This window comes from Mandrillus leucophaeus, unplaced genomic scaffold (assembly GCF_000951045.1).
Source record: "Mandrillus leucophaeus isolate KB7577 unplaced genomic scaffold, Mleu.le_1.0 Scaffold413, whole genome shotgun sequence".
NCBI lineage: Eukaryota > Metazoa > Chordata > Mammalia > Primates > Cercopithecidae > Mandrillus > Mandrillus leucophaeus.
The window spans coordinates 1,455,064-1,475,561 of record NW_012104399.1 but is presented as its reverse complement, the minus strand read 5'-3'; the positions used below and the strand labels follow the sequence as shown (position 1 = coordinate 1,475,561).

At 34.8% G+C, this 20,498-nt stretch overlaps 1 protein-coding gene across 1 annotated transcript in view; it reads right to left on the bottom strand.

Annotated features, from left to right (window-relative positions):
- The window catches only part of SLC30A7 (solute carrier family 30 (zinc transporter), member 7), a 91,346-nt gene that overhangs the window by 51,293 nt on the left and 19,555 nt on the right, over positions 1-20,498 (bottom strand). Inside the window, exons 7-8 of the mRNA XM_011992551.1 lie at positions 17,505-17,555; positions 13,777-13,912 (exon numbers count right to left, since the gene is read on the bottom strand). Coding sequence (XP_011847941.1) covers positions 13,777-13,912; positions 17,505-17,555 — 187 coding nt within the window. The remainder of the gene's footprint in view (positions 1-13,776; positions 13,913-17,504; positions 17,556-20,498) is intronic.

The window sequence follows — 20,498 nt, the reverse complement described above, 5'->3', positions numbered from 1 at the left end:
GTACCACTGAGATTTAGGGCAGAAGTCTTCAAATTAGAGTACATATAGGAATGTGTACTACATTTCACAATTCTGGTGACACCAATCATAAAAAAATACCCTTGGGGATACCCATATACTTTCTGAAAGATGTTTAGAATAGTTATAAGATAATAAAATATCAGATCCTCCACTTCCATAGGTACTCATTCCAAAACTGACCAGACACCAGACTGAGACAATTGGTCTAGCAAATCAGTAAGTTCTCTATTGCTCCCTTCCCATCTCACAATTACCACTTCAGCCACTTGACAAAAGAAAAGCATGTACTTCACCCATAAAAAATACTACCATGGTAAACTGTGCCAGAGTTTGAAAATCACTGGAGTAGCAAAAAAAAAAAAAAAAAGAAAAGAAAAGAAGACAATTTGAAATACTGGTATCTGGTAAGCCTTTAATAAAAGCCTTTGTCTCTGCTCATAAACCTGAGGTATAGTTTTATGGCTTCCCTGTTTTCTGTAATTCCTATTAAGGGCAAAGAGTGGTATTAAGAACAAGGTATTCTGGCCCAGATTAGGAATGTTCTGAGTTCAGACATATTGTGAAGTGGGATGACTAAAGTAATGATAGGTTTAGTGATAATCTCTCTTCTATTGTCCCCCAGATATTGACAAAGAATATATCGCTCCTGAGAGAAGTCCCAAGAAACCTCTGTCAAACGATAGTAAAAACCTGTATCTCTTTAATGTCATTTATTTACACAATACACAGACCTTAAAATAAAGCTATTAATTTTTTTTTTAGAGGAAAGCTGGGAGTATTGGTTGAAAAACAGTAAACAGCTTGAATAATTCCAAGCCATCAACAAAGTTGGCTTTAAAAACCTCATATAAAGCATTGTTGCTCACTATGATAATTAAGAAATCACATTTGATAAGTGATTATTCCAGTGTATAGGTGATAGCCAAAAATAAATTAGACACCAAGTCTATCATTATAGCTCCATTCCCTATTCCAACACCACTCTGCTTCATAAAATGCATAAAATGGCAGAAGATGCACTTCACCAGATTGTAGCAAAAATGGTAAAGAACTAGTTTTGGTTTCTGAAAAGTTTAAACTGACTTGCATAAAGCACTGGATGTAACTATTAGAAACATACTAGAATTCATGCCTATAAAAAGTACCATGTGAGGAACCCAGGTTTTCATGTAGTCAAGATGGTTGTCATTTGTGTAACTGAAAAATGAAGTAAGACTTTCTCTGACAGAAAGAACTTTCTCTGAAAGTATGATTTGACTGATTGGGTTCATAATGAAGGCTAGTTTTGACAATTAGGTTATATAGAGGGTGTTTCTAAAAATAAATGAGCTAAATTTGTAGTGGGAAGGCTTTGATTAGCATATATTAAACACAAATAGTTTGAAGCTTCAAATACGACCTAAAAATAGAAAATCATGGCACTGAATTTTTTTTTCTTTTTGTGAGACAGAGTCTCGGTCTGTCACCCAGGCTGGAGTGCAGTGGCAGTGGCATGATCACGACTCACTGCAGCCTCGACTTCCCAAGAGTAAGCGATCCTCCCACAGATGTTTTGAATTATTGAGAAAAATTTACAATTGAGCAGTTTCTTACATGGGTACACAGTATGTCTGTAGGTAGTAATAGCAGATTTTTATTTGTTTTTAACATTGATTTCTTTCTCAGCAATATTGAGAAGGTAAATAAATTACAAGAACATGTAAAATGCTAAACAAAAATGAAGAGCTACACAAGCATTCCTACATACATTGATATAGATACAGATAATCTATGTGTAACCTCACTAGATGTGTTCTGCTTCTTCCATCTACACAGAGATAGTTTAAATAATTTCTTAGGAAAATATTATATCTCCACACCTTAAGAACATGTAACCTCTAACTTCCTTATTCTTTTTACCATAATATGAAAATATCTAAGTGGTTTATTTGGATAATAGAGCAAAGAAAAGATGAGAGTCCTATATTCTTATAGTTCATAACCTAAATGGCTCCTATTGCCTTCTCTAAGTCTGCAATATTTAATTTCTACTTTCTAGTAATCTCGGTTCTCAGGTCCTGATAACTTACTGTCTCTATATCCTTGAAGTAGGCTACATTCTGAGAATTCTTACTTTCCATTATTAGCCTTGGCTAAAGGTATCATTGTAAACACTCCATAAAGCGGTACTTACTTGTACAACCATGAAAATTAGAATAAAGTCAAAAATCCACACTTGAGAAAACAGAGGGGTCCAGAAATTTGCATGTCACACAGCCAGAACTGTGAGTCAAGTCTCCTGAATCTCAATCTAGGTCACCAAAATTCCACAAATATTACTGTGCACAAAGCACAATGATACAAAGCTGAACAAGACTCAGTCCTATGCTCATGTACTGGTATGTATACGAATATATATAGAGATACACTATGCCACCATTTAAGAAAACAATAACTTGATAAATTTAAAGGTAAAAACAAATAGCTTAGAGATGGAAGAAAAGGCTTCATGGAAGAAACAGTATTAGAATTGAACCTTAAAGAATTGTTAGGATAATGATGGGAATCATGAGGAAGAAAGGCATTCTAGATACGAATACTATGAGCAAAGGTACAAGGGCAGCAATGTATAGAGAGTATCCTCCATAAATAACAAGTGATAAAGCTAAAAAAAAAAACTGTGGTGGCCAGGCGCGGTGGCTCACACCTGTAACCCCAGCACTTTGGGAGGCCAAGGCTGGCGGATCACGAGGTCAGGAGATCAAGACCATCCTGGCCAACATGGTAAAACCCCATCTCTACTAAAAATACAAACATTAGCTGGGTGTGGTGGTACATGCCTGTAATCCCAGCTACTCAGGTGGCTGAGGCAGGAGAATCCCTTGAACCAGGGGGAGGCGGAGCTTGCAGTGAGCACCACAGCACTCTAGCCTGGCGACAGAGAGAGACTCTGTCTCAAAAAAAAAAAGAAAGAAAAAGAAAAAGAGTGGTATAATATATACAAACTGCTATGGAAAATAACTATGGCTGAAAGGGAGGTTGGGGCAGATAACAGAGCTCTTTTTAACCATAAGATTTATTCTGTAAACAGAGATAAGACATCAACAATTTTTGAAGAGGGGGCCCTTGATTAAATTACCATCTATACTGTACCTTGTTCATTTTTATAGTCTAGCTCTGTATTGTTTTTATTTGTGTATAGCTTTTTCTCTCTCTCATGTTACTTGGTGAGATCTTTGTATACCACTTCTCTAGAACACTCTATCACACTTGCAGTAAGTTTCCTTAATTCAAAAATAAACCTACACTAACCAAGCAATCCCATATCATACAATGATAAGGCACAAAAGGAAAAAGCATTGACTTGATTTCTAATCACAGACCGACACATATATACCATCATTAGATTTTAAATTACTACTAACATATATATCTAGTTTTATTACACCACTGACTTATTTTTTTCATGCTTTGTAACAGAAATATCAGTTACAAACCACAAAAAGGTCATAGTAAGCAATTTCTTTCTTATTAATTAATTTATTTATTTTTGAGACAGAGTCTTGCTCTGTCACCCAGGTTGAAGTGCAGTGGCGCAATCTCGGCTCACTGCAACCTCCACCTCCCAGGTTCAAGTGATTCTCCTGCCTCAGCCTCCCAAGTAGCTGGGATTACAGATGTGTGCCACCACACGTGGCTAATTTTTGTATTTTTAGTAGAGACGGGGTTTCGCCATGTTGACCAGGTTGGTCTCAAACTCCTGACCTCAGGTGATCCACCCGCCTCGGCCTCCCAAAGTGCTGGGATTACAGGCATGAGCAACTGCGCCTGGCCATTAAGCAGTTTCTTATGGGACTGACAGCTCTAAAACTTTTGTGAAAAAGGAATAATACTCTGATTTTTAAATTTCTTCCTTCATTTTAGCTTTTAAACTCCAATAAAGTCAATGATGAAACATACAGCATTTCTTAGAAAAACTACAGTTTAAATATAGCAACAACAAAAATGGTAGGGTTAGATTAAAAGCAGAAATAGCACACTCTGCTGTTTGTCCATAGCTCTTCTTATTTGACATTTTGAGGAGTTTTTGGCTTTAGGGTAAAGAAAAAAATAATACAGTATGCTTGATGTTTAAAAAGAAACCAAATACATTTCAGCAATGAATTCCTGAATAACTCTGATTGGAAGATGGTATCTCAGAACACTTTAACTCCAATTTACAAATCCAGTTTACAAATAGACTCCTAATTTACAAATTGGTTGTATTTTAAGGTATTTTTAAGTTGGATGTTTAAAAATCACCAATTTCCCACAAGAAACAATGCAAAAAGCAGTTAGGTTCTACAGTGAATATTTTAATAGGAGCACAGTACTAAACTCTGATACTAAACTATGGTAACTGAACAGTAAAAATTAAAAAAAAAAAATACTCAGTGAGTTTCAAATAAGAGCATGGAAAATAAAACCCAGTATGCAATCCTAGTAACCAAAAAATCTGCTCCCTCTTCTTTGGCCAGGAGACAACCTTACCTCTAATACTAGCAGTTACAACCTTTTGGAGGCATTGAGAGTTAAGGCATATTTACGAATTGTGCATGTGTGCATGTATGTGTGTAGTAATGTAATGGCAGAGAGAGGAAATGAATGGAGATTTTGCTTAAGTCAGGAATTTTTAAAATATATTTAATGGTGGTTTACTGGTAGTTGTACTGAATTAATACCTGATACTGTATCCTCAGATCCTAAGAAAGTGTTGAGGACAAAGCAGATGTTTCAATAAAAACTACTGAATTTTTGCTAAATGATATTCTTACATAATTAGGTTCTTAAGTTCAAAGTTTTGTTTACCATTACTATGTTCAGTGTGTTCTTTCCATATTATAAAACCCTCTGCCAGCCTTTCTTAACTAGGGTTTCTCATCTGAACCAATGAACACAGAAAATGATCTTAGCGACTATTTCTCAATTCCCCCAAGGATAATACATAACTGTACTTATCTAGATAATAGGTAAGAAGTTAATAATTCCATACAAATTGAGGCTTTATAGAATTAGGGTATTTTTTCCCTATTGAGAAAGGCTGTTAGACGAATCAGTTTTTATAAATGTTCTTACTATGATGGTTTTATATATGGTTAAAGAATACAATAACTATGCAATAATGTTCCCATATGTTCAATTTTACAATACAGGCACATATACAAGCAGCAAGTTAAAATCTTGGCAAACTGTTTACCTTTATCTTAGTCCCCAAAAGTAATAGTTCACAAATTATAACCACTTGAAAGGCAAACCACAAAGGAAATTGTTAGGGAACACCCAAAAACAATTTTGAAAAAAGTAAAATCTTCAGAATGTGTCATATGGTAACTTTATACATATTAAAAAAACAAAAATGCTTACCTTTTACTTCATACAGGCCACAAATTTATTCTATTCTACTCTTTCTATTTAAATATGAAATCAACAAGATTTATCAAAATCAGTATAGGGTCTAAATCCTGTATTCATGAACAATGATGATCTCTTATAATTTAGAATTTCAAGTCTATCATTTTGTTTCCATTAGTATATATTCTATTTTATACACACCATTATTTATCATTTCTAAAGTCTGTACCTTAGTTTGCCTCTAAAAATTTGTTTCCTCTAAAATTAAGCTACTATTTTAAAACTTTTTAGACCTAACAAAAAGATGTATTTTGGTTAAAAAGCTTTTCTCTGTACTTACAAATGATTTTATGCTACATACATTTAAAAAGTACAAAGTACCACAAGATGGTAACTGGTGAGTTGCAGAAAATTGATTAAAAAAACAAAAACAAAAAAAACTAGCAAGGCTTCAGAAATACCACACCAGCAACGAAGTATATTTCTACATCCTGCTTAGTTTTATAATTATCCATCATGCATAGGTAACCCTTTCATTTAAGTGAATAAAAAAAAAAATCAAGCTACAGATCTATGTAAATTGCCTCATTTCTAAATCGCAGTCAGATTCAAAGCTACAACTAATTGTTCAGATTTCTGCATTCTAAGTTATGAATTCATCTTCTATCCCAACTCACCTTAGGGAAAAAAGGAGCAGAACTACTCTGAAAGCTCTTATAGGAACCATATTTTCAGAAAATAAAAAAATCACACTCTTACATTATATTCATTCTCCTGTTTTTCATTGGGAAATAAAATTCATCACAATACAGCTCAGTTTTACCACAAAATTTATTATCACCCTTTGTCTGTGTAGAAAATGTTGGGGGAAGAAAAAAAAAAAAAAAAAAAAACCTGTCTTTTTCTAAGAAATCACTTTCACTGTGGAAGTGAAAATGGAACACTGGGCAACCTAGAAGGGAAAGACGTATATTTCCATGGCATGTTTTCAACTGAGCAACAGTAGACCCAGAGAATATATAAGGAGTGCCACTATTTCTCTTGCTATTGATGAACTGTAAATACTGAATATATAAAAATTAATGGTAGGGAAAAATACTTCTTTATACTCTATTCAGTTGATTTTTTAAAGAGTTTTCACTATTTCCTAAAATCAGGCAAATTTTTACCAATTTGAAAATCATCTCAGAGTGATCTCCTTGCAAATACTTCATTATCAGGTGTACATTTAAATAAATTCAGTTTGTTTTCTTTTTTAAAAGAAAAAAAGGTTGAACTAGAATTTCTTTATTTTGTACTTTGGAGCTACTTCTTAACTGACTTCCATTAAAAAACTTATGCTTGTTTAAAGTCTAAGTCAAAAATGTTGACTTACCATAGAGAAATTAGGCAAGAGACAGAATTTTAAAATTACACTACCCATAGAGGGCCAATTAACATTCTGGGAAATACATTCTCTCTATATATGAATGCTGATTGGGATCTGGTGTGTACATGCGTGTGCGCGCACGCACACACACACACACACACACACATACTCCCTCTCTATATATAGTCTCTCCCTCATACATATAAAGATAAATGCATAGTTTAGACACAGACTTTTTAAAAGAATTTTTCTTATGTGTTTCTCTGTACCTTGTTGTCATTTATTACCATTGAATTTAAGCCTTTGCTGACAACTTAGTCATCCAAAACTTAATATTGACTTAAAATGATGACTATACTATTATCTTTCATCTGAAACCTGTGAAAGCTCTCTGATGCTGACCAAGCTTAACAATCTACATATAGTAGAAGTTCAGTAATTTTTTTAAATATGCCTAAAAATGATTGTAAAGAAATACTGCTAATAGTGGTTATGCGACCTCTGTGTGTTGTAATCCTAGTTTTTCTTTACTTCTTATGCTTTCCAGTATTTTCAAAATTTCTACCATGATCACATTTTATAATCAGAAAACTATTAAAAATTTTCTTACAAAGAATATGTCATATGCATAATACAAACAAAAATCTTATGAAAAACAAAATAAAACAAAACAAAAGAATCTCAGAATAAAAGAAAAAATCCAAAAGAAAACCCACAGAAATACTAACATGGGTCTCTTAAGGTAATTTTTTCCTTATGTTTTTCTATATTTTACCAAGTTTGTCAACATAATTATTACCATAATTTTTAAAAACTACCTTTAAATATGCAATTTCATTAAATCCTCAGCCTCTTTTCTAAATAGCCATATAGCATGTTCATGCTCTACCTGAAAACTGACCACCAACGGAAGGTACCGTCTTCCCTAGAGCACGATTAAGACGTGCTGACTCTCCTACACTCCAGTACTGTTGGGGCTTGTGGTAAGGCAGATGTCCTTCTTGCTTGTCACTACCCCTATATATCACAGTTCCTGCTACTTCTTCCCTACGGCACAGTTTCCTTAAGGCCCATGCCATTAGATCATTCCACCCTCTACCCATCTTGATTATCAGGGTTACGATTCTTGATTGTCCCCCTTCAGTCACTGAAAAATTTGGTAATGGGCTTATTATCTTTCCACCTCTACTCTTTCCATTACTCTTGATTTAAATTATCCATGTGGGCAATCCACCCAACACCGGGTCTCTATACGCTAAGCTATCTTCTGCCCCTATAATCACACCTTAGGCCTTAAGATCTCAATTCCAAGCATCTCATAATCTGAACAACCCTTCTTATTTCTGGATCACTTCCCCTAATACCTCTACTCTTAAAACTTCTTCCCAAACAGCGAAGATAGGGTCAGTGGATTAGATTGACCCTGTCTTAGGCCACTAAGTGGATTAGACCACTGAACCTAACACTTTTTTTTTAAGCATGTATCAATTACCTTTAAATCTTAATTTCTCACCACTCTAATCCCTGCCTTGCCCCTTTCTCACTGTTAGTACTCACCTGACAAAATCCCAAACCTGTTAAATCCAACTCTCTGTCTATTCCATACCTCTTACCAAGTAGCTGAACAAGACTGAAGAAAAACATACAACTATTCTGGTTGTGTTCACTTTAAATTCATGACCACAAACCTCAAATGGGCCCTCTGTGCTGCCAGGCAATCACACTGCTCCCCTTCACAGCAAAAGGTTTTGAAAAGGAGTTGACTTAGTTGCCATCTCCATTTCCTCCCCTCCCATTCTCTCTTGAAGCTACTCTGTCTGATCAGGCTTTCATTCTCATCACTCTTCTTAGTCCCAGCAGCATTTAGCAGAGTTGATTAGTTCTTCCTGTTTAACAGGTTTCTTTACAAGCCTTCTGAAACAACAAATGGTTGTATCTTTCTTTCCACCTCGCTGGTCACTCCACTTTACTCTTTTTGGTTGCAACTGCCTCCTGACCACCCTCAGGGCTCAGTTCTCAGGCCTCCCCTCCTCTATCAATACTCGGTCTCAGGGCAAACTGTGTATTAAAGGCTTTAAATAACATATATAATCTGATGACACCCAAATTTCTATCTTCCACCCCAACCTGCTCCCTGAACTCCAGAGATGCAGATATATAAACATGTATCTACCACTCTCTGCCCTGCTCATTGCACTCCAGTTACACTGCCCTTCTTGTCATCCTCATATCTGGCATGCTCCTGCCTGTGTGTTTATACTTGAAGTTCTCTCACCAGGGATATTCTTCCTCTGAGCAGTCCCATGTCCTTCTCCTCCACCATTTAGTCTCTGTTCCAATATTACCCTATGCAGAAGACTTTCCAAGCCCTTCTAAAATAGTATCTTCTTAGCCTACTCTATGGCATTTGTCACCAACTGACAGTCCATTATCTATTTGCATGTTCATTTGCTTTACTGACTGTCTCCATATCAAAATGTAATCTCCACGAAGGTAGGCCATTTGCCCATGTTGTTCACTGCCTGGCACAGGGTGGGTACTAAAACATTTGTTGAATTTTAAGATACATGAAACTTTCCTGTTATCTTCAAAGGGTGGGATTATGAGAACCTTTCAACAGGTAAGTTATACATTTCAGTGATGTTTGAAATTTTTACAATAAAAATGTTGATACAGTTTAGATATGTGTGCCTGCCCAAATCTCATATTGAACTGTAATCCCCAATGCTGGAGGTGGGGCCTGGTGGGAGGTGTTTGGATCATGGGGATAGATCCCTCATGGCTTGGTGCTGTCTTCACAATAGTAAGTGAGTTCTTTCGAGATTTAGTCATTTAAAAATGTGTGGCATCTTCTCCCCATATCTGTTTCTCTCTCTTTCTCTCACGATGCTATATGCCTGCTCTGCCTTCACGTTCCACCATGACTGTAAGCTTCCTGAGGCCTCCCCAGGAGCTAAGCAGACGCCAGCACTATGCTTTCTGTAATGCCTACAGAACTATGAGCCAATACGACCTCTCTTCTTTATAGACTACCCAGTCTCAGGTGTATCTTTATAGCAATGCAAGAAATGACTAATACATACGTAATTGCGTATCAGAAAAACAAGAGCAAATAATAAAAATATTAAAGCTTAACAATAACAAAAAGGAATCCAATTATATGACCTGAAACTATGTTCATGTAAGTTACAGAGAAGTTTATAAGTAGGTCAGTAGGACCTAGACAAGGATGACAAATAAGTTTTACCTTGGAAGCCAACTGTAGTTGGCTGACTGTGGTTGCTTGAAGCACTATATTGAAAGGGCCCCTGACACTAAATCAGTTTTAGCAGGCAGGAGTACCATACTGAGGGATATTTTCCAGGAAAACAGAAGGGGTGGGAATAGTGGCATTCATGCTAGATGAATTCCGATGCCAGATGAATGCCACTCCATGACTTTAAATCCAGGTGTGGACTATTTTCAACCCTTTCTCTTCAGTTGGCTGCTTCCAAGAACGCCTATTTGTACACTCTTTGTCTATCTGAAATCCCCGTATCAATGTCTGAGAGATCTCAAACTTACATCCAAAACTGAACTTTTGATCTACAGTCCCCTTTAAAAACAAAAACATTACCTTTCTTCCAGTCCCCTCTCTTTCAGTAATGACACCTCATTCACTCAGCTGCCCAGATAAGAACTCTAGAAACTATCCTTAATTCCCCTCTTTCACTCAGCCCTAACCCATACATTTATATTCTCAAGCAAAACTTGTTAGCTGTACCCCAAAGCATTTGCTAACTTTTCTGTGTCTCTCCATTTCTAAGGTTAGTACCTAAGACCGAGACACCATGGCCTCTCACCTGGTCCACTTTAATATAATAGCCTTCTAGCTGGTCTACCTGTTCTCACTTGTGCCCTCTTATAATCTATTATCCACACAGCAGCCAAAATCATTTTTTAAAATGAATACCCGTATCGTGTCCCACTGCACTTGGAATAAAATCCAAACTCCTAACCCTAGGTAGTCTTCCCCAGTCTGTTTCTCCAACTTTATCTCAAACCACTCTCCTCTTACTGCCTATGCTTCAGCCATGCTGGCCTCCTTTGAGTATCAAAACTGCTTTCACCACTAGGCTTTTCTACCAACTGATCCCTAGACTAGAATGTTCTTCCTCTGATAAGCTTTTCTTACGACAATAAGATCTCATGTTAAAGGCCCCTTCTTCAGAAGTCTTCCAGATCTACTCAATTTGAAGTGGCAACTCAGTCACTATCACATAATCCTATCTTAAATCTACACAATACAAGTAACTGTTTGGCATTTGAGCAGTCTAATTTATCAATTTGTTTGTTGTCTCACTACCCTATTATAATATAGGATCAAGACAGTGAAGATCCTAAGAGTAAGTAGGCGAGAGGCCTACTTAATATTTAGTGAAGATGATTTGTGCAGTTTATAATGTGTGTCATATTCAGTAAAACAAGTTTACTTTGTGTGTCTGTGTGTGTTTATTTATTTATATTAGAGGAATAAATGAGTGAGAACAGAACTAAGTAAGAATTCCCAATTTGGAATTAAAGTAATTCTCTGAGGTTGAAAAAAACCCACAAATTTATTTTGATTCAAATTCAAAGGTACCTATATATATATATATATATATATATATTTTTTTTTTTTTTCGCCAGGGAGAATTAGGTGCTGACTAAAACAATGAAAAAACAATTTGCCCTAATGGAGCTCGAGGGCAATAATAAACAGGCTATGGTAAGTAAATGCCATGAAAAGGGTACTACAGTATAAGGTGCTATACGTACACTTAACCAAACCTGGGAGGTAGAGAATCAGGAAATGCTTCCCAAAGAAATGCCATTTAAACTGAATCTGATCTAAAGGATGAGTAACTGTGGGAAGGGGTGGGGGTGTGGCAAGGAAGACATGAAGTATAAGAGTATTTTGAATAGAGGAAAGATGAGCAAAGCCCAGAATCCAGAGAGCTGACAACATACTCAGGGAACTAAAACTAATTTACTGTGGCTGAAGAGCAACGTATGAATTGAGAAGTACTGAGAGAGACCAAAGAGGTCAACAAGGGTTATATATCATGAAGCCTGTTAAGGAGTTCGGACTCTATCCTAAGGGTAAGAGTCATTAAAGGATTTAAATAATTTTTATATGTAATATAACCCTTATTAACAAAAGATAATTTTAGCCAATGTGAAGAGTTTAGAGGGAGACAGAAAGGTCAACCTTGAGATTGTTACAGTTTTCCAGGCAAGACATAATTGTAGCCAGAATTAGAATAGTAAGAGTGGAGACAAACAAAAGTGAATATTAAGATTCTACTCTAAGAAGTATTAGAAGCAGTTAAGTGAACACTAAAAGCACAAATAAAGAGGTAGAGTTGTAACAGTGAATAAATTACCAGATTTCACAGAACATGGGACATCTAAGTTGAAATTTCAAGAAGGTACAGTAAGATTTCCAAAGAAGAAGAAAAGGCATTTTAAACTTTATGAAATCCTTTTATTTTCCTTTTTATATAGAGACAGGACCTTACTCTGTCACCCAGGCTGGAATGCAGGAGCACCATCATAGCTATCTGCAGCCTCAAACTCCTGGGCTCAAGAGATCCTCCTGCCTCAGCATCCCAAGTAGCCAAAGTGCTGGAATTATAGTTGTAAGCTACTGTGCTGAGCCTATAACAGACTTTTATGTAGCAGAGTTATTTCCCTGTTCAAATAATTAGAAAAAATTTAAAAATCATCTGTATGTTTAAAATGTATATCCTATTTTTTTGGCAGAAGCTTTAAAAAAATCTCCATTTCTGACTCATCTTACATTATGATTTCATCATATTCTATTAAATCTATTCTAATAAACTATGAGCTATAAAAATCTTGAGTCTGGCCTCCAGCAGATCTTTGTCATCATTATAAAAGTTTTCCTGACAGTAAAATTACAATGAAAAAATAAAAATAGTCCAGTCAAGACATATACAGTGTATATGTAAATTTTTAAATAACTGAAGACTTTAAAATAATGGAACATATTGTTTTATCATTATAAACATTAGACCAATAATAAAATGTATCTCAGGATGAGTTAAACTTAAAAGATAACAACTGTACACTCTAATTCAGCAAATATTTATTGAGAATTTATACACCTATACACATACATGTTTCCATATACATTGGCACTATAGTAGGCAATAGAAAGATAAAGAGCTAGGAGGCAGATGCTGCCTCAAGAATTTTGTAAGCTAGATGGGAAGAAAGACGTAATTCATTTCAGGTAGCACTTTTACAAGACTTCTACAATGATAATGTGACTTTATGAATAAAAATGGTTCTAGCAGGGGAGACTTTGATATTCTTTTGCATTTAATAATGTAAGATGCAGATGTCAAAGAATTAATACACTAACTATAGTGAACATATTTTATATTTCCATTATTTTATTCTATAGATGTAATGTTGGATTCAAGAAAATTACTACTGATTTGAATTAAGACCAAAAAGTTTAACTGCCAAATATCAAAAAGAAACATCAAACTCTAGGTAAGAAATACATGGCAAACACTGAAGACATATGAAGATGAAAAGAGTATCTGGCTGGGTGCGGTGGCTCATGCCTGTAATCCCAGCGCTTTGGGAGGCTGAAGCAGGTGGATCACCTGAGGTCAGTTTGAGACGAGCCTGGCCAATGTAGTGAAACCCCATCTCTACTAAAAATACAAAAATTAGCTGGGCACTAATGTACAGCCAGTTGCGGGTGCCTGTAATCCCAGCTACTAGGGAGGCTGAGGCAGACGAATTGCTTGAACCCAGGAGGCGGAGATGGCTGTGAGCCGTGATCGTGCCACTGTACTCCAGCCTGGGTGACAGACAGAGACTCTGTCTCCAAAAAAAAAAAAAAAAGCAAGCAAAGGAAAATCAACATAATTACATATTTGTATTTTAGATCTATAATTTAAGTAACATATTTATCTCCTGGTCTCACTTTAATACTTGAAAGTAACAATAACACTTACCTTACAACTATAAGAATGGCTATAAGAATTGAACAGATAGGATCTGCTATCATCAGACCAAAATTTTGCATCATGATGGCAGAGGCAATTACACCAATACTTCCAAGAGTATCTGCTAGGATATGTAAAAATACACCTAGAAATAAACCATCATAAAAATCAAAACAGTCCTTTGGTTAATTTAAAACACAAATATATCCTAGAGCTAGACTCTTAATTTTATATACAAAAAACTAGATACCAATTTCAAAAATAAGTAAGCATGTATATTCACCATTTAGTAACCATGTAATAGTACATTTATGAATTAAAATCAATTTTTCTGTTTCAAATCAACAGGGGTTGAAATATCTGACTGGTAAATCATACTTTTTCTTAATGATATAAATGAAGCAGAGAAGTAAGTTGATTTTAAAAATTATTTTTGAACATTCACCTCTGGCTAAAAGGAGTCCAAAAGTCAGTAACTTGTTATGGGAAGGAAACTGCATTAGGCTAAAAGAACCGGTCAAGAAACATTTTAACTATAGATATACGTACATACAGAGCCCTCTGCTGGTGATTAAAATTATTACCATTTGGGACTATAATTTCCTATAAACCATAACTTATCCTGTTACACTTATTAATTATCCTAAAAGCTCTATCTAAATTGGTTACATACTATACTCAGAGGTGATGTGAAAGCAGGCGCTAATTTCAATATTTTTAAATAAATATAAAATACATGTTGAACTTTTAATAATTAAATATTAAATTGGTAGGATACTGATGTTATACTGATATTCTAAGAACTTAGACATTTAGTAAGTCAAAGTTGCCCAGAAAACCATTTAAGATGTCAAGATTTACGTACAATATTTTCTGAAAAAACTCAACTAAGACAAATTATTCAACGTTTAGATCTTTAATACAAAATTTCTACATAGCAAAACATTCTTTTAAACTTCAACCATGTCTTGCTAAAAATAGAGCATTCTTCAATACCATCACCTGCCCTATCTGAAAAGAAATAGTTAATGCATAAAAAGCACGTATCTAGTTGAGAAATACTTGAGTTTTCGTTTTTAGTATTCACTGCACAAAAAAAGGTGAACCATAATTATTTGGAGGTACAGAAATACAAACTTAAATTCAAGAAATGTTCTCAAAACTTAAAAACTGACTGCTAATGAGTCAAATCAAATCTTGTGTTCTGGGAAATTATACTTCATTTTATCTGCCACTGATGGAAATTTATATCAAATATTATATAAAATATAAATCATCCCTCACTACCTACATATAACTTTTCATTTATATACAGTTTAACTCTATTATTATAACTCTTCTTCAAAAAGAACAGTTCTTTAAGAACTCTCTTAAAAATTTTTCCAAAACAAAAGAATTTTGTCATACTTACAGATATACTTATAGATATACAGATTTTTGTCATACTTATAGAATATTCAGTTCCTGTTAGGTATTTCAAACAGCAGTGAATTAAATAGGTTAATAATGTTGGGGCCACTTTAACTTTTAAAACTAAAACTGGAAAAAAAAATACACATCAAAGCAGATTGAAGGTCCCTAACTACAAACTGTTATGTATGATACATGCTTTTAAATCTTTATATCCTTTAATCAGTGTTTTGGTAGAATACAAAATGAAAATAACTCTAAACATGAAAGGAAAAAGAAAATAATGATTTGTTCTTGCTTTTCCTTAGACTGGAAAGTCCCTGGCTACAATTTATTTTCTAACCTGAAAACTGGTTTTATTAGTAAGTGTCATTAAAACTACCTAAGCCCTTCTTACTACATAAACTGTTTAAGAAAAAAATCACTAAGAAAGAAATATAAACAAGGATGTTTAACTTACACAAAAAGTCTTAGAAGATGTGGTAGGATACTGATAACCTAACCCCCCAAAACCTTAGTAAGCCAGGAGTCAAAATGTAGCAAATAATTGAAAAACTTAATTAATTCAAGTTTTTCATGTATGAGTATCTATCTACCTGGTCATTTTACAAGAAGTTTTTAATGCCAGCTAGTTATCTCTGTTCTTCAGCTATTTACTGGGCTCTTCAGCCACCATAAATTGATAAGTATTCAGAAAATATAAACTTATTTTCATAATAACTTATATAAAAGAGAATTAGGAAGGCAAATCTAATTTCCTTTCCTCCAACTTGTGATGACTTTCAAAATTAAATTCTTATTATCAAGGCTAATTTATACTACTTGATACAGATGCATCAAATATGCATGATTATATGCTATTTCAGCAAATGTTATTCTAAAACAATTCCATATTTTGTAAATGGAAAACTTGTGCTTGGAAGACACATTTAAGCCTTCTGAAAATAAATTTCTCAGTATGAAGGAATATATTCACAGTGAAAAATAAAAAACGAGAGTTATATAAAGAAATAGTGAAGAAAAATATGTGTAGTTGAGATTGGATAAGAAGCCATTCAGAAAGTCAGACGGAAGTCAAAAGTTAATAAAGGCAAGTAGATAGCTGGGAATTAGGAAACCCTGACAATAAAGTCTAAATGGAAACTCAGAGCCAGAGATTGGTTCATAACCACCCCCCACAACAAAAACAAAAAAAAACCCCAAAACTAATATAATTCATAGACAGGATTGATTTTCTCTGGCTTGTAAAACTTTGTAATATACAATTTTACACAACATGTAAGCTCCTACAGGTATTAGCTATTGATGGCCTACAAATATGATGGAGTTCTCACTTTGCATTAAATTTTTAGCTCTAAATTTTCTCACAACATAAAAACATATTAAATATTATTTTTGGAAAAACTATGTAATAATCCTGTAAAAGCAAATATACTACTACAGACAGTCCTCGACTTAAAAGGATCAACTTGTGACTTTTTGGCTTCATGATGGTGCGAAAGCAGTATGCATTCAATAGAAACTATACTTCAAATTTTGAATTTTGATCTTTTCCTGGGCTAGCAATAATGTGCTATGATCATCTCTCATGATGCTGGGCAGCAACAGCAGGCAGCAGCTGCCAGTCAGTCACGCAATCACAAGGGTAAACAACTGATATTGTACTCTGCAGTGGACTGTATTAAATAAATGACATGATATTCAACACTTTATTACAAAATAGGCTTTATGTTAGATGATTTTGCCCAACTATAGGCTAATGCAAGTGTTCTGAGCACACTTAAGGTAGGCAGCGCAAAACTATGATGTTCAGTAGGTTAGGTGTATTAAATGCATTTTCAACCCACAGTATCTTCAACTTACCACGGGTTTATTAGGACACAACCCCACAGTAAATCAAGAAGCATCTATACAATGTTTATAGTCACAGGCGTGGGTATTACTTGTATTTAAGCAGAACAGTTTCTGAATCGTCTTCTTTTGAGACGCAAGTCTCGCAGGTTCCCCAGGGTAGTCTCAAACTCTTGGGCACAAGCAATTCTCCCACCTCAGCCTCCTGAGTAGCTGGGATTGTGGGGACATGCCAACTACACCCAGCTCAATATTTTGCTTGTATTATCAAATCAGAGAAAACAGTCAAGTGATAATTAAAAGAATGTCTGCTAATATATCTAATAGCATATAAAAAATAATCACTAGAAAGGCTAACACTAAACACAAACACTGTGTTATATATTTTTCTTAAAGGAAAACTTCAGACAACTAAAACTTCAAAACTATAAAAGCAGTTCCAAAAAACTAAGAAATACAAAGATTGCTTGTCATACCTTGTAAAATCTGTCTGCTGGGTCCTGTTGTTTCTTTTAAGGAGGGGCCATCTGTAGAGAATTAAGTTATTTTAAAACACGTTTTCAATTCCTCATTCAAATTTTTACAATTCAGAGTCCTTTTCACTCAAATGTATCACGAAGAATGCATAGCTATACAGCCACATCAAACTTACAAATTTATTTTTAAAATGTAATGAAATAATCGAGTGGAGGTAAATTTAGCGGCGGTAGTTCTAAAATTCATCAAAGGTATGGAGTATTTCAGAAATTATTGTATTAAAAAGATTAAAAGCACAGAAAATTAAAAACATTGTGAAAATTTTCCAATATTCATAAAATATCTTTTAATACTTTTACAACTGGAAAATTCAGAGAAAACCAAATGTACTGCTTGAAGTTATGAGGTCCAAGAAACGAAGCCAGGATAGAAAGATAACTCGACTATGGTAAATAGTTTTTCAACAGCTTCTAGATTAATGTGGCAAATTCTTGATACAGAAGAGATAAAAATAATTTTTTTCATTTTGCCTTTATGATAAAAAAATGCTATAATTTCTATCTTTAAATATCTTGAAAATTACTAATCAGCTTTAACATTAAAGCAGAAAAATACAGGAAGACAAGGCAAAAGATGAGCAATATTTGTTTAAACAGATTATCAGGAAGACTGACAAGCTTTCTAATCACAACTAACAAAGTACCTGCTATCATCATTTGTTCACGGCCCACAGCACAGTACCTTATCAGTACAGCTTTTATAGAGCACTGTAACAATGTTCTGCAATAATGTAACAAAGAAATATAAAAGCATAACACCATATAATATTTCCTATCTAGATATTGTACTGCTGTGTGGGAATGAAGAAGTAGCTACCCTAAAAAATCCAGCTGATAGCCAAAAGTGTGAGAGATACGCAATTTTTCAACTTTATTTTGGGATGCATGTGAGCAAAGTTGGAAAAGCAAGGTTTTAAAGCATGCCAGTGTAACTATTATAAAAATACAGCATATTTTAGAGACTGACACAGGCAACAGGCAAAAATAGAGAAGTAGGATTACATCAAATTAAAAAGCTTCTGCAAGGCAAAGGAACCAAATAAAATGAAAAGGCAACTTACAGAATGACAGAAAATATTTGCAAACTATGTATATGATAAAATATATACAGAACTCACAATCAACAGCAAAGTAAATAAATAACCCGATTTTAAAATGGTCAAAGAGTCACAGAACATTACATGTTCTCACTTATTGTGGAGTATAAAAATTCAAAACAATTGAACTCATGGATGCAGAGAGTAGAAGGATGGTTACCAGAGGCTGGGAAGGGTAGTGTGGTGCTGCGGGGGGAGAGTGGATAGTTAATGGGTACAAAAAAAAAGAAAGAATGAATGAATAAGATCTACTATTTGATCGGACAACAGGATGACTACAGTCAATAATAATTGTACCTTTCAAAATAACTAAAAGAGTATAACTGGATTGTTTGTAACACAAAGGATAAATGCCTGAGAAGGATACCTCATCTCCATGATGTGATTATTTCACACTGCATTCCTGTATCAAAACATCTCATGTACCCCGTAAGAATATACACCTACCGGTTGGGCGCGGTGGCTCACACCTGTAATCCCAGCGCTTTAGGAGGCCAAAGCAGGTGGATCACAAGGTCAGGAGATTGAGACCATCCTGGCTAACACAGTGAAACCCTGTCTCTACTAAAAATACAAAAAGTTAGCTGGGCGTGGTGGCACATGCCTGTAATCCCAGCTACTTGGGAGGCTGAGGCAGGAGATTCACTTGAACCCGGGAGGCAGAGGTTGCAGTGAGCCGAGATCGTACCACTGAACTCCAGCCTGGGAGACAGAGTGAGACTCTGTCTCAAAAATAAATAAATAAATAAATAAATAAATAAATAAATCATAAGAATGTACACCTAGTATGTACCCACAAAAATTAAAAATAAAAAAATTCATTAAAAAAATTCAAAAAATAATAAATGGCCAAAGGAATCAAATAGACATTTCTCCAGAGAAAACATACAAATGGCCAACAGGCTCAACATCACTAATCATCAGGGAAATGCAAATCAGAATCACAATAAGATATCATATCATACCTGTTAGGATGGCTATTACCAAAAAACCAAAAGACAGTAAGTGAGGGCAAAGCTGGTGGCAATGTAAACTGGTGCAGATACTATGGAAAACAGTATGGAGGGTCCTCAAAAAAACAATAATAGAACTACCGTATGATCAGCAAACTGGGTATATACCCACGAGAACTGAAATCAAGATCTCAAAGAGATATCTGCACTTCCATATTAACTACAGCATTATTCACAATAGCCAAGACATGGAAGCAACCTAAATGTCCATCAATGGATGAATGGGTAAAGCAATGTGGTATATACATACAACGGAATATCATTCAATATTATTTCTTTCTTAAAGAAAGAAATCCTTCTAATTTTGACACATGAGTGATCCTGAAGGACATTATGCTAAGTGAAATAAGCCAGACACAGAAGGACAAATACTACATTTATACCACTTTTATGAGGAATCTAAAACAGTCAAACTCATAGAAATAGAGAATAGAACAGTGGTTGCCAGTGGCTGGAGGAAGTTGGAAATGAGGAAATATTAGTCAAAGGGTACAAAGTTTCAGTTGTGCAAAATAAATAGGTCCTAGGGATTTGTATGGCATAGTGCCCATAGCTAATACTGTATTGTATACTTAAAAATCTGCCAAGAGTGTAGATCTTATGTTAAGTGCTCTTACTGCAAAAGTAAAAGGAAGAAAGAAAGAAAGAAAGAAAGAAAGAAAGAAAGAAAGAAAGAAAGAAAGAAAGAAAGAAAGAAAAACAAAAAAAGAAAGAGAAAGAAAGGGAAAGGGAAAGGAAAGGAAAGGAAAGGGAAGGGAAAGGGAAAGGGAAAGGGAAAAGGAAAAGGAGGAAGGAAGGAAGGAAGGAAGGGAAGGGAAGGGAAG